Raw genomic sequence first — 13698 nt, 5'->3', positions numbered from 1 at the left:
AAGTAAGATCAAGTTCATGGCAAGATGGTCTTGACCAGTGTTGCTTCAGCCAGTGACCTAAAAATGCCAGGTGACATCTTGTGCTACGTGGAGAAGGGCCGTAGTTTAGATAGTGTGGCGAGGGCTTTTGGCTTTTTTTTTTTTTCTTATAAATGTTCTGTCTTTGAAGGTAGCAACCTTCAAACCAGATGTAGTTAAGTCCTGTGAGTCACACTGATGTTGCCAGAGCAACAAGGCCTCTTTAGTAGCACCATGACAACAAAAACAAACCCTCCCAAATCTAAATAACTATCCATACCAAAAAACTAAGCTTACTTATCAGATTTATACCTTAACCAAAAAATTAAATCTTTAAAATAATTAATAATACATTGTTTTCTCCAAAGGTGGGGTAATGTTTTACATTCAAACTGAGCTCAGATTGAAAAAGGAGGCCCATTTCCCTTCTCAGGCATCTCCTCCTCAGCTTTCCACAAAGGTTATTCTCTTACAAGGTCAGAAGAAAAGCTTATAGGGTATGAATCCACCATTAAAAGTATCCCCCCACAGCAGCCATTGCCGTACACTGAGCTCCATAGAGACAGCGCTGGGACAAGCAAGACGGGACCAGCACTGGGCGACTGTGCCTTGTGGAGAAAAACAACAAAACACAGGCAAAGGGTCCTTCGGAGCCAACAGGCAAAATGTCCTCATACGCCTTCTTTGAGTAAACTTGCCGGGAGGAACACAACAAGAAGGACCCAGATGCTTCTGTCAACTCCTCAGAGTTCTCGAAGTGCTCAGGAAGGTGGAAGACCATGTCTGCTAAAGAAAAGGGGAGATCTAAAGACATGGCAAAGGCTGACAGAGGCTCGTTATGAGAGAGAAATGAAAACCTACATCCCCCCCCCAAAGGGGAGACCAAAAGGAAGTTCAAGGACCCCAATGCACCCAAGAGGCTCCTTCGGCCTTCTTCTTGTTCTCTTCTGAGTATCGGCCCCAAATCAAAGGAGAACACTCGGGCTTGTCCGAGTGTGAGCAACACCACTGCTGATGGACGACAGGCAGCCTGTGAGGAGAAGGCCGAGCCCAAAGAAAACACAAAAGGGTATCGCTGCCTATGTGGTAAAGGGAAACCTGACACCATGAAAAAGGGGGTGGTCAAGACTGAAAAGAGCAAGGAAAAGAAGGAAGAGGAAGATGAGGAAGATGAAGAGGGTGAAGAAGAGAAGGAAGATGATGATGATGAATAAGTTGGTTTTAGTGCAGTTTTTTTCTTGTCTATAATGCATTTACGCTCCCTGAACACAACTCGCTCCTTTTAAAGAAAAAAAAAAAAACAGGCTGTGTAAGATTTGTTTTTAAAGTACAGAGTCTGCTAGGCAGTGGTGGTGCATGCCTTTAATCCCAGCACTTGGGAGGCAGAGCCAGGTGGATCTCTGTGAGTTCGAGGCCAGCCAAATAAAGTACAGTGTCTTTTTTGTATAGTTAACACACTACCCGATGTGTCTTCAGATAGCCCTGGCCTGGTCGTATTTTCAACAGCCACTAGCCTTGCCTGGTCCTATATGGGCTTGTAAACTGGCATGGAAATCTAAAGCAGGTTCTTGCTGGTGCCAGCACAAATTAGTTATATATGTGGATGGGAGGTTTTCTGTTTGGTTTTTCATCTTCAGTTGTCTCTGCTGCAGCTTATATGAAGATAACTGTTGTTCTGTTAACTGAATACCAATCTGTATGCAAAAAAATCTGCAACTGTTTTGTTAACATTCTGAATGCTTCTAAGTAAATACAATTTTTTTTTATTTAAAAAAAAATCCCCACACTAGGAGCTATAAAGACCGCTCGGTGGTTAAGAGGACACATCACTCTTGCAGAGGGCCCAATTCAGTTTCCAGTGTCCACATTGGGCGGCTCCTAACCACCTATAACTCCAGCTCCAGGAGGATCTGACACTGCTGGTCTCCATGGACACTAGTACTCATGTGTATATACTCACAACACACACACACACACACACACACACACACACACACACACACACACACACTGTAAGATAAAATAAAATGGTTTTTTAAATACTTGCACATTAATAACAAGAGATCATTGTGGCTTTTGTTGACTGCCCAAAGATACCATCCAGAACAACTGATCACTGCCATATAAAAGCAAAGACCATGAAAAAGTCCTTAACAACCTGAAGCCAGGCCCACCCTGTTATAAAAGACTCACCCCTACCTATATAGTTTCTATCTTTAAGAGATTATTTACTTTTATATATAAAGAATTATTCTAATGTAATATATGGAACTCAATGTGTATCCTTGAATTTCTACATAGGAACAAGGTTTTGAATACTTACAAGTGAAATAAGATTAATCCCACACAAAACCCAATGGTATTTTATGAAAGATATTATATTATAGCATAACTGGACATAACACAGTATTTGTGTTTAAAACCTGTGGTCATGAACTAGAAACACAGGTATCAGTGAGATTTCAGGATTTCACTGTAAACAGACGATGAACTAGAAGAGCTGTGTTATCATGTAGGCATTCACACACAGGGTCTCACCTAGGCCAAAGGAGTTCCTCCTAGATAGTCTCCGCAGATCCACACTGCTCCCTCTCCTTCATTCTTGAAATGCCACCCCAAACTATTTTCTAAACACTAACGGAGACTCCCATTTCTCCTCACCTTCATCCCAGAAGCCATAAGTTTGGCCACTCCGTTAGATGACTACCTGGGGTTGACTCCTTCCTATTTTATCCAATTCACTTGCCAAGTCAGAGGCCATTATGAAAGATACTTCCCGAGTGTCACATGCCCATTGGAATTCCTCCCTTAAGTAAGCAAGTTCCTCTAAATAGGGACCTCAGTTTTGATTGCACGCCTTACCCTCCATAGCAAGGGCCACCCAATGGTCACTGTGAGAGGAGGCATGCCGTCTTATACCACTCAGAAGACAGCCACACCATGATTTCCCTTGCAGACATCCCACCCTGACTTTGCACTCAGCCTCAGCAGAGGCCATGCATCCACCACCACAGCAAGAAGGCACACGTAGAATTCCAGGAAGCTAACAGCCACATTAGGAGTCCCTGCTATGGATTCTCCACCCCACTCAATTTTTGCTTCTTTACACCTTGTTCAGAAGCCAAGTGTCAGGTGACTTCATGTGGAGCCACCAAGAAGCATCTGCTTTCCCAAAGTAGGAAGGGCACCACCAAGGTACAGTACTGTGAGGACTTCATGAAGGCTGTGAGCCCCACCATCCTCTCCTCAAGCAAAAGAAAGGGTTAACAGACCTGACTTGTAAGGTTTCCATGGCATCACAACCCCTCTGTTGAACACAGGAATGATCACATTTGTGACAGGAAGTTCTAAATTTCAACCTGGCATAACCCAGAATCGCCTGAGGAGGGAGTCTCAACCGGCGGACTATTAGATGAGGCTGGCTAAGGACATGTCTGTGGAGGGCTGTCTTGATTGTTGACTGAGGTGGGAAGACCCATGTGGGCAGCCCTGAACTGCCCAAATGAAGCAAGCTAGCTGAGAAGAAGCAGGAACAGGCAGGTAGCTGGGCGCATTCCTTGTTCACCGCTCTCCACACTGAATGTGACAGAACTAGCTCTGGAGCCCCGCCTTGGCTTCCCTTGAAGAATCAAAGGAAAATAATAAACCTTAACACTCGGATTATAGGTAAGTGTTATTATTACAGAGAAGTATATAGGGAAGATTACCAGTGAGCTTGCTTAGAAAAAAAGTGCTGAAGGGCACTGCCTCAAAGCTCCCTTTAAAACAGGCAGCATACTAACCAGCATTCCTAAGAACTGTAAGAGCTCTATAAAGTGGAGCTGTACTCTAACCTAGTTAGAAGGAGGGTTGACTGAAGACGTGTTTTCTGGAATTTGTTCATCGGAATGTCTGCTCATTAAGCCCCTTCCCTCATCACTTTAACTGAGAGCTGCTCAGAGGGGCAGCGCGGGTCGGTTTCAAAGAGAACTGTAACTAGTTCTCTGCACTGATGAAGCCACTTAATTGCTTGAGAGAGAACCAAAACCTGCAGTTTCTGCTTCTGCATCACTTGCTTAGCTGCTCAATGTGCCATGCCGTGGGGACCTCCAGGACACCTGTAATGAAATCGATGTCAAACTGCAATGTGCTGGACCTAAAATACACGGACGCTGTACAACAGTTTCAGTTTGGCCATAAACTCCTTGAACGATAGCCAGAGGCTGCAGCTGGGGGCTCAGGAGAGCTTCTCCTCCTCAGTCTGAGTGCACGGAGCCAGTTCTTTCTGGGAGAGTTCATCCACCATTGCACCCGCAAGCAAGGACTGAAGCCCGTTCCTGCCCTGCTGCATTTTCTAAAGGTATCATCACAGCAACAGAAACGCAACCAGAGCAGCAGCCAGCCAGCGGCACCAGCAATGAGCAAGGCAGCGCGTCCGGCCAGAGGCACGAGCAGGGCAGCGCGTCCGGAAGGCTCTGAAGGGCACCGACCCGGCAGCGACGCCACTGAAGCAGAAACACAGGAAAAAGCAAAGCACTAAAGGCTGCTTCTGCCTCGGGGTGAGTAAGAAATAAAATACACATCACAGTGACCAAAACAAAAAGTTAAAACACAAAACCAAATCTAAGAACGGGTGTAAGTAATGTCTCCAAATTTTCCAGAAGTAATAGAACACACCAATCTGTATTAGGGATTAATACAGTACGACTGGGCATAGACGTCCTAATTATTACAAAGGCTAAAAATGAAGAGGGAACTGTTCCCGTAACTCAGGCATATCCTTCAGTAGGAGCACGGGGAATGAGGACAGGAGCAGGAGGCAGAGCTTCTTGGCTAGGTGGGCACAAGGCAAAGCTTTCAGAGGAGCCTCTCACACGAACAGGCTAACAACAGCACTAATAACAGAGCAGCCGGAGCAACTGGCCCATGCTCTCCCCAGTGACTGCATAGGAGCTGAAGAACCGTCTTTCCGCAGGCGTGCACCAGCACACCTTCAGTCCACACTCACTCAGGAGGCAGTGGCAGGTGGACCTGTGAGCCTGAGGCCAGTCTGACCTGCACAGTGAATTTCAGGCCAGCCAGGGCAACATAGTTAGACCTTGTCACAAAAACAAAAACAAACAAAAATAGCCTTTTTATTTCGTACTTCCTACTCTTTAGAATTTTGTTTTAATGTTGACTGTTAAAAACTCCAGTCTTTGTGTATGTGTGGTATATTCACAACCATCTGCTCTTGTGTGTGCACTCACATGTGACCACGAGTGCACATGTTCAGGTGTTCACATGCATATGGAGGCCAGAGATCCTTGCCAGGTGTCTCCCTCGTCACCCCCACCTTAGCTTTTGAGACAGAGCCTCTCAGGGAAAGTAGAGCTCATCCACCTGCTGGGCAGTGAGCTGCAGGGACCTGCCCACCCCTGCTCTCCCAGCAGTGGGCTCACAAGTGCACACGACCACCTGACGCTTGTATGTGGGTGCTTGAGATCCAAACGCAGGCCTCCACGCTTCCGCAGCTGACACTTTACCATCTGAGCCGTCTCCCAAGCCCTTCCTAAGTTATTCCGGTTTACTTTTAGAGGTGTGAGTCTCACTGTGTGTCCCTCGATGACCTGGAGCTCGATCTGTAGACCAGGCCGCCTTCAAAGTCAAAAGAGATTCTCCTGCCTCTGTCTTGCAAGGGCTGAGATTAAAGGTGAGCACCACCAGACCCAGCTAAAGAAATATTTTAAATATTCTTAACTAATAGTCAGGTAAGGGACCATTGTTTAATCTTCCAAAGAACGGGTTATTTAGGTTCTACATTTAAGATAGAAAAGAATTAACACTTTATAATCTACCATATACTCATCCCCCCCAAAACTTATAAGAAGCCGTATAAGTTTTTTTTTTTCTTTGACCAAAATACAGTATTTCTTAAACTTTTAGGAGGAGGATGTTTTAATGTTGAACAATACATGCATCATATATAAGATATTTAAGGATACTTGCTGACCTGGCTCATTGGTTGGTTGATCCTGGCCATACATGTCAAGTTCCTGTGCTTCAAGCTGTCTGTATTTGTTAATGTATTCCATTTCTGAGCTCCTCTGGCTGAGTGACCTGCAAAGAACGGTTAAAAAATAAGAAGCTCACCAAACTTCTGTGCCAGAGGGAGTTCCTGAACAGTTATTTTATGGAAGTCACGGGGAAAATGTAAATAGTCAATAAATAATTCTCATATTCAATTCAGTTACAAATAAATAGCGGTGTGAAAATCATGACAAGTGTGGGCTGGAGATGGCACAGCGGAGAAGAGACCTGGCCGCTCTTCCAGAGGAGCTGGTTCAGTTCCCAGCGCCCACCCACATGGCGGCTCACAGCGTCTGTAATTCCAGGTCCACAGGATCCGATGGCCCTATGGCGTCCACAGGCACAAGGCATGAAAGTGGTGCCCAGACATACATACCAGCAAAACACCCACACACATACAAATTTAAATGAAAAAGCAACAAGAATAGATTGTTTTCGTCAACTAAGCTGACAAAAAGAACAAGTCATCTGAGAATGCTGAGGAGGAGGTGTGTGATCGGACTGTCCATGCCGACCCGACACAGGACAGTCTGTAGCTGCACCGAGATCCTACACATTTCCCTACAGCCTCACCATCTTCCCCAGAACCATGCACCTGCACATGTAAACAAAGTCACATGTGCAAGCGTGCATGGAAGAACCCATTCAATGCTTAAACATTTATGAGGGGCTGGAGAGATGGCTCAGTGGTTAAGAGCACTGGCTACTCTTCCAGAGGTCTTGAGTTCAATTCCCCGCACCCACATGGTGGCTTACAACCATCTATAATGAGCTCTGGTGTCCTCTTCCGGCTTGTAGATACGGCACTCATATACAAAAAATATAAATAAATCTAAAAAACAAAACAAACAAGCATAAACATTTATGAAGCACCTGCCGCATGGAATGCATTGTCTTAGATGGTGGAGCCAGCACAGCAAGCCAAGCTAAGTCCTTGCTCTCGTGAAAATGCCATCCAGTAAACAAAGCATATGCTGTGTTTAGGGATACAGAGCAAGGAGTCTAGGGAATTCTATAAACTCAGCACTCAGGAAGCTAAGGTGGGAGAACTGCTACAAGTTCAAGCCAGCCTGAGCCACACAGTGGGCTCCCTACCTACCCAAACAACAGTGAGACACTGTCTCAAAAGAAAATCCCAGGGCTGAAGAGGTGCTTCAGTGGTTAAGAGTACATACAGTTCTCACAGACGATGAACCCAGCACAGTTGCCAGCATCCACACTGGGCAGCTCACAATGGCCTGTAACTCCAACTCAGGTGTATCTGAAGCCTCCGTCCTCCTCAGGCATGAGCATTCATGTGCACATACCCACACACATGTATATAATAATAAAAGTGTTTTTTGAAATCCAAAAATAAAGTAAAATAAGAATTCCATGATAAAAGGGGAACTTTTCATAATATTCATAATTAATTGTAAAATATCTCCATCTGGGCAAATTCAAGGCCAGCCTGGTCTACACAGGCCAGCCCAGGCTACATGGTTAAACACTGCCTCAAAAAAAAAAAACCTCAAAATCAGAGTAGGGGTATGAAGCAATAGCAAGGATTGGTTTTTGTTTTTGTTTTTGTTTTCTGAAAGAGAGAAGTCATTGAAAGGTTTTGAGCAGAGGACTGGCATGCATTTTCCGGGGAACCTAGGAAGAGAGTATCATAAGCCTATGTACAGCTGGGGCTCAAGGTGGCTCTGGGACCAGGACCGTTCTGAAGAACATTCTGCACTGAGAACAATGACCAGGCTTGTGACTGGACAACGCCCTAGTGCTCAGGACCTTGGTACTGAGGTGGCCTGAATGATACCACATCCTAGGAAGATGCTTTACAGGGAGCCTTTGGAACTTTTGTGGCAAGCAACTTCCAGGACCATCTCAACAAAGACAAGGAAGTGTGTCAGGGAAAGCCGGTGGCAGATGTCACCAAGCACCTGGAGAATGCTCAACAGCTGAGTGGAGGCAAGGACTTCAACAGGAAGGGGTAAGATGGAGGAGCATTTCTGGTCCTCTGGTACTCCCATGAACCTCATCTATTGGCGGCTTACTCTGAAAACATTCTCATCTCATGGAAGCCAGTAAAAGCTCTGATGGTCACTGCCCTCAGCACTGCCTATGGGGATGGAGCAAGGGATGGGATCTCTGTTGCTGACACTGAGCAGTTGTCTCCAGAGAAGTCTGTGGGCTTCGGTGCAGAGGTCCTAACAGTACAACAGTATGCTGGTGTTTAGTCCAGAACCCTGGGAAGGACACCCAAGATGCACACATCACCCCAGAAGCTTATTATGTGAAGCTGGGATTCCCTGGGACAGAGAAATTGGCCAATGTGTGTCATTTCTATCAAATGAAGCCGTACTGTGACATCATGCTTACCCATCACCTAAACCCCAAAGTCAAATGCTTCAGTCAGTTTATCTCAGAGAACCGGCATGTAGAAAGCCTCAGCTATGCAGGCAGCGGCGGGGGGGGGGGGGGGGGGGGGCGCCTCCTGTTCCTCAGATCAAGCTGTCCTTGCAACACAACGATCCCCTTGGCAGAGCAGCTAGGTTGGAAGACAATCATCTCTACAGGCAGAGGGGTCTCTCTTCCTTCTCTTCAGGGGAACACGGCACTGGGGACTGGACACAGCAGCTGGATTCTCTTAGAACTTCCCATCTAGCAGTTAATAGTGGAGAGGCTGTTGGTGAATTAAGAAATCCCAGAATACATTGCCTTATCCAGATTTTTCCCTCCAATATCAAAGTTTCTCAAAAGACTGGTGTGAGAAACTTAGAGCATATCCTTTAATAGAAATGGTAGGTCACACAACTTTCTTCTGAGTGAGCAATCCTCTGGTTCTGAAATCCCCCCTAGAAGCTCCATTTTCATGTCAAAACTCTCAGCAAATTAAAATAACCCAAGTGACAATCAAAAGATGAGTGTACAATGTCTTACAAATAGTGAAATATTATTTAGCCCTAAAAAGGAATGAAGTACTGACATATACTACAACATGATGAAGTTTGAAAACATTATCCTAATTGAAATAAGCCAAACACAATAGGATAAATCTTACAGGATTCCATTTATGTGAAATATCGAGACAGGCAGTTTCACAGAAACAGAAAGGGTAGACATTCTCCGAGACTGGGGTAAGAAGGAAATGAGTCATTGCTTAATGGTTACAGACTTTCTATTAAAGATGACAAAAAAGTTTGAGCACCAGAGCCAATGGGGACAAAATTTGTAAATGTAACTCGTGACAATGAACTGTGTGACTAAATGGCAAATTTTGAGTTGTATACACTTATGCCACAATAAAATTTTCCCAAGCCATCATAATATAAGATGGCCAAAGAGGACACGTATCTCCAGCTGTCTCTTGCACAAGGGGATGTTTTCTGTCTTGCACAAGGGTGTTTTCAGAAGACAGTATTTGAGCTAACAGACTGAGTAACACACTTCTGAGTGTGGGCAGAAAGGCACCGTCCCACTGAAAGCCTACCCAAATTAAGAGTGACAGGGAGACAAAGGGTCTCTCTCATTTGCTGACCTGGGACATCGTTTTTCCTGACCTCAGATATTTGGGGCCCCAGGTTCTATATTATTTGGGCTCAAGCATTCACCCCATCAGCTCCACCACCTCAGGTTCTCAGGCTTTCAAACTGTGAATTACATTACACCTGGTTTCCTAAGGTAATGCAGTATGTCATGGGACTTCCTGGCCCCATAATCACAGGAAAGACAGCTTCATAGTCATCATCCCATTGCTCACTTCTCTGGAAAGCACTAATGGAATGGGAGCTGCATTTGTCTACTTTTGCTTGAAAGCTACCAGCATTCTTCTGTTACTAATACTCTGCTCACCAATTCCTTCACAAACAACAGAGGTCCAGTGCCACACCTGGCATGTTCTGGACATCCAGGATGGAGCAGTCACCACCGCAGACTGCCCTCATGGAATTTGCAGTGTAGGTAAGGAAAGAGAATTAAAATGAGTGAAACAGATGATGGGAAGGTGGGTCAGTGTAGTAGGAATCTTAAAAGTTCTTATTAATAAAATCAAACCCGAGGCCAGTTATTGGGGTCCATGCTGGTAGATCAGAGAGACAGAACAAGCCACAGCCATCTCACCTTGCCAGTTCCTCAGCTGGTCCTGTTTCCTCAGACTGGAAGCTTCTGTGTCCTCATCCCAATGGCTCTCAGCTGAACTGCTGCTCCAAAGCCTGAAGCTTAACCAGCCACATGCTTAACCAGCCAAATGCCCCTAGTTTCTGGTCCTGACGCCTTATATATCTTTCTGTTTTCTACCACCACTCCCTGGGATTAAAGGCTGGCTTTCTGGGATTAAAGGCATGAGTCACCATGCTTGGCTGTTTCCAATGTGGCCTTGAACTCACAGAGATCCAGAGGGATTTCTGTCTCTGGAATGCTAGGATTAAAGGCGTGTGCTATCATTGACTAACTAGTGGCTTGTCTGTTCTCTGACCCCAGGTAAGTTTATTAAGATACACAATATTTTGGTGAACACAATACCACCACAGGTCAGTGGTTAAGAGTCTTACTACTCTTGAGAGGACCTCGGTTCTGTTCCCAGCCCCCACATGGTGGTTCACAACTGACTGTAACTCTAAGTTAAGGAGATCTAGACTCACAGGCACAAAACATGGTACACATACCATGTACTCAAATACACACATATAAGATTGTTTAACCTTTCCTTTTTAATGAGTGAAGTAAAGTACATTAGATAAGAGCATGGGGGAAACAATGCCAGAAGAGATGGGGCAAAGAGAGTTATGCTGTTAGCCAGGGTCATTGGTGACATTTGGGGAAAGGTCTGAGTAAGGTAGAATAGCCATGTTAGGCATTTGGGGGGGAAGCAGTCCAAAAATGGTCCTGAGGTCCCAGAGTGTACCTGGGGCTTCGGGTAGGAGGAGCTGGGACTGAGGTGAGACAGGAAGAAACTGCTGACCTGAGCAAGATGGGTTTTGGTCAGAGAGAGAAAAAAACGACACCATCTGACACCTATTTGACAAGGTAAAGGGGAGGAAGCACAGGAAGAGCCTGCAGACCACTTCCCAGGTCACCGTCCCCAAGGCCAGAGCAGCTGAGTCACAGGCATGAGTACCACAATCAGCAGCAGTGTGGGCACTGTGGACACACTGAGCAGCATGCATCGTGGGTAGATGAAGGAGGCACCTGTGGTGTGGCCAGAGCTCACAGGGTGGTGCTGAGACACAAGCAGCAGCAAGCAGACTGGTAAGAATGACAGACACAACCCCACCGAGCCAAGACTTGCTTTTACATCTTCTACCATCTCCAACCAAACTCATTCCAGCACAAGGGCTAGGGGTGGGAACTGATTGCCTGAAGAGCAGCAAGGGAGCCGTCAATCACCCATTTTCCTCTCTCTTTTCATCATTCACACTTTGACCCACAGCAACACTATGGCTAGGAGAGCATAGGGCCGCTGTGAAGTGCTGGCCTCACCTGCGCTGCTCAGGGATGCTCTGCCCATCATACCACAACTACTGAATGACTCGATGGAGAAAGACCTTACCCTAACTACTGAGTGACTCGATGGAGAAAGACCTTACCCTAACTACTGAGTGACTTAACTATTGGAGACCATCCAGGCAGGTGTCTTGCTCCCTTGGATTCTCAAGACCTGGAAACAACTGAAGTTTGGGAAGACCGAGCAAGAGCTGTTACAGGGTTTTGCACGTAAGAGCCCTCCTGGCACTGTCTGTAACGGTTCTCAACAGGTGTGCGTGCTTCCTCCCCTGTGCAAGGAAGGTCCCGACTGTTTTGTTGAGTTTAACCAGTGACCTTCTGGCACTGACATCTTTTCTGATTTTTCTTCCCTAATTGCTGGGTAGGACTTTTAGTACCATAGAACACAAGTGGTAGAGTGGGAGTCCTTGCTTGCCCGTGTCAGTAGGGGACTCTTTATAGAGGCATTGATCGTATCAACAGTTTACCCTACTTGTAATTTGTCAAGTACTTTTAATATTTAAACAAGTTCATAGAAATGTGATTTTTAACTTTAATAAAACGAACCATTAAACCCTGTTTTTTAGCTTCACAGCAAAAGAATTAAAACAGAAGAACATTAACGTTCCCACAAGGGAAAAAACCTTTCTGTAATTGCAACCTGATGCTGTTAAAAACATGTCCAGTGGCCTCAACAGTAATGCTGACAAAGGTATCCCTCGCTCCTTGGCCAGCCATTCAAGGTTCCCTGATTCTGCCCCTCTAGACTTCATCATGCAACTTAGAGGTGTACAGATATACAAACTGTGAACAATACGGCACCATTTCAAGTCATTGAAGACTTTAATCCATTTAATCAGATGTAGACTAGAAAAAAACAAGGTGCTTTCCGCCATGTTGGCGCCGGTGAAGGCCTGCTGGGAACAGGACTTCTAAAAGGCAAATATGTCTGGAAGGCTTTGGTGCAAGGCCATTTTTGCTGGCTATAAGCAAGGTCTCTGAAACCAGAGAGAGCACACAGCTCTTCTTAAAACTGAAGGTGTTATACAAATGGCTGAAAGACATTTAAAGAAATGCTCAACATCCTTAATCATCAGAGAAATGCAAATCAAAACGACTCTGAGATACCACCTTACACCTGTCAGAATGGCTACAATCAAAAACACCAATGACAGTCAATGTTGGAGAGGATGTGGAGCAAAGGGAACACTCCTCCACTGTTGGTGGGAATGTAAACTTGTACAACCACTGTGGAAATCAGTATGGCGGTTTCTCAGAAAATTAGGAATCGAACTACCTCAAGACCCAGCCATCCCACTCTTGGGCATATACCCAAGGAATACTGATTCATACCATAAAGATACATGCTCAGCTATGTTCATAGCAGCACTATTTGTAATAGCCAGAACCTGGAAACAACCTAAATGCCCGTCAATGGAAGAATGGTTGAAAAAAATGTGGTACATATACACAATGGAGTACTACTCAGCAGAGAAAAACAATGAAAGCATGAAATTTGCAGGCAAATGGATGGAACTAGAAAAAATCATCCTGAGTGAGGTAACCCAAACTCAGAAAGACAGTCATGGTATGTACTCACTCATAAGTGGATTCTAGATATAAAATAAAGAACAATCAGACCACAACCCATAGAACCATGAAGGCTATATATATAGCATGGAGGTCCCTAGGACGACTGTGGCTTATAATAAATTTCGGTTTTACTCAATTATTGAAAAAAAATAGCCAAATGAATGGAAACACATGAACTATGAACCAAAGGCTGAGGGGCCCCCAGCTGGATCAGGCCCTCTGAATAGGTGTGACAGTTGACTGGCTTGATCTGTTTGGGAGGCAACTAGGCAGTGGGATCAAGTCCTGTGCTCATTGCATGAGTTGGCTGTTTGAAACCTGGAGCTTATGCAGGGACACTTGGCTCAGGCTGGGAGGAAGGGACTGGACCTGCCTGGACTGAGTCTACCAGGTTGATCGCAGTCCTCGGGAGAGGATTTGCCCTGGAGGAGGTGGGAATGGGGGGTGGGCTGCGGGTAAGGGGAGGGGGTGGGAGGGGGGAGAATAGGGGAACCCGTGGCTGATATGTAGAACTTAATGGTATTGTAAAATAAAATAAATAAAATTAAAAAAAAATAAAAATAAAAAAATAAACAC

The 13698-nt window shown here is 45.3% G+C and overlaps 1 protein-coding gene across 9 annotated transcripts in view; it reads right to left on the bottom strand.

The window, feature by feature from the left end:
* Tdrd9 (tudor domain containing 9) overlaps nt 1-13698 on the bottom strand; it is a 108814-nt gene that overhangs the window by 79616 nt on the left and 15500 nt on the right. For 8 of the 9 annotated variants that reach the window (XR_006063669.2, XR_013044556.1, XR_013044555.1 and 5 more), the window contains exon 2: nt 5990-6096. The exons of the other annotated variant lie outside the window; for it this stretch is intronic. Coding sequence is in view for 4 of the 8 variants with exons in the window: in XM_006987990.4 (XP_006988052.1) it covers nt 5990-6096 (107 nt within the window). In the remaining 4 variants the exon portion in view is untranslated. The remainder of the gene's footprint in view (nt 1-5989; nt 6097-13698) is intronic. 9 annotated transcript variants of the gene reach the window in all.

Source organism: Peromyscus maniculatus, chromosome 14, assembly GCF_049852395.1.
Source record: "Peromyscus maniculatus bairdii isolate BWxNUB_F1_BW_parent chromosome 14, HU_Pman_BW_mat_3.1, whole genome shotgun sequence".
Lineage (NCBI taxonomy): Eukaryota > Metazoa > Chordata > Mammalia > Rodentia > Cricetidae > Peromyscus > Peromyscus maniculatus.
The sequence above is the reverse complement of the archived record's forward strand: the minus strand, read 5'-3'. Positions and strand labels throughout refer to the sequence as shown.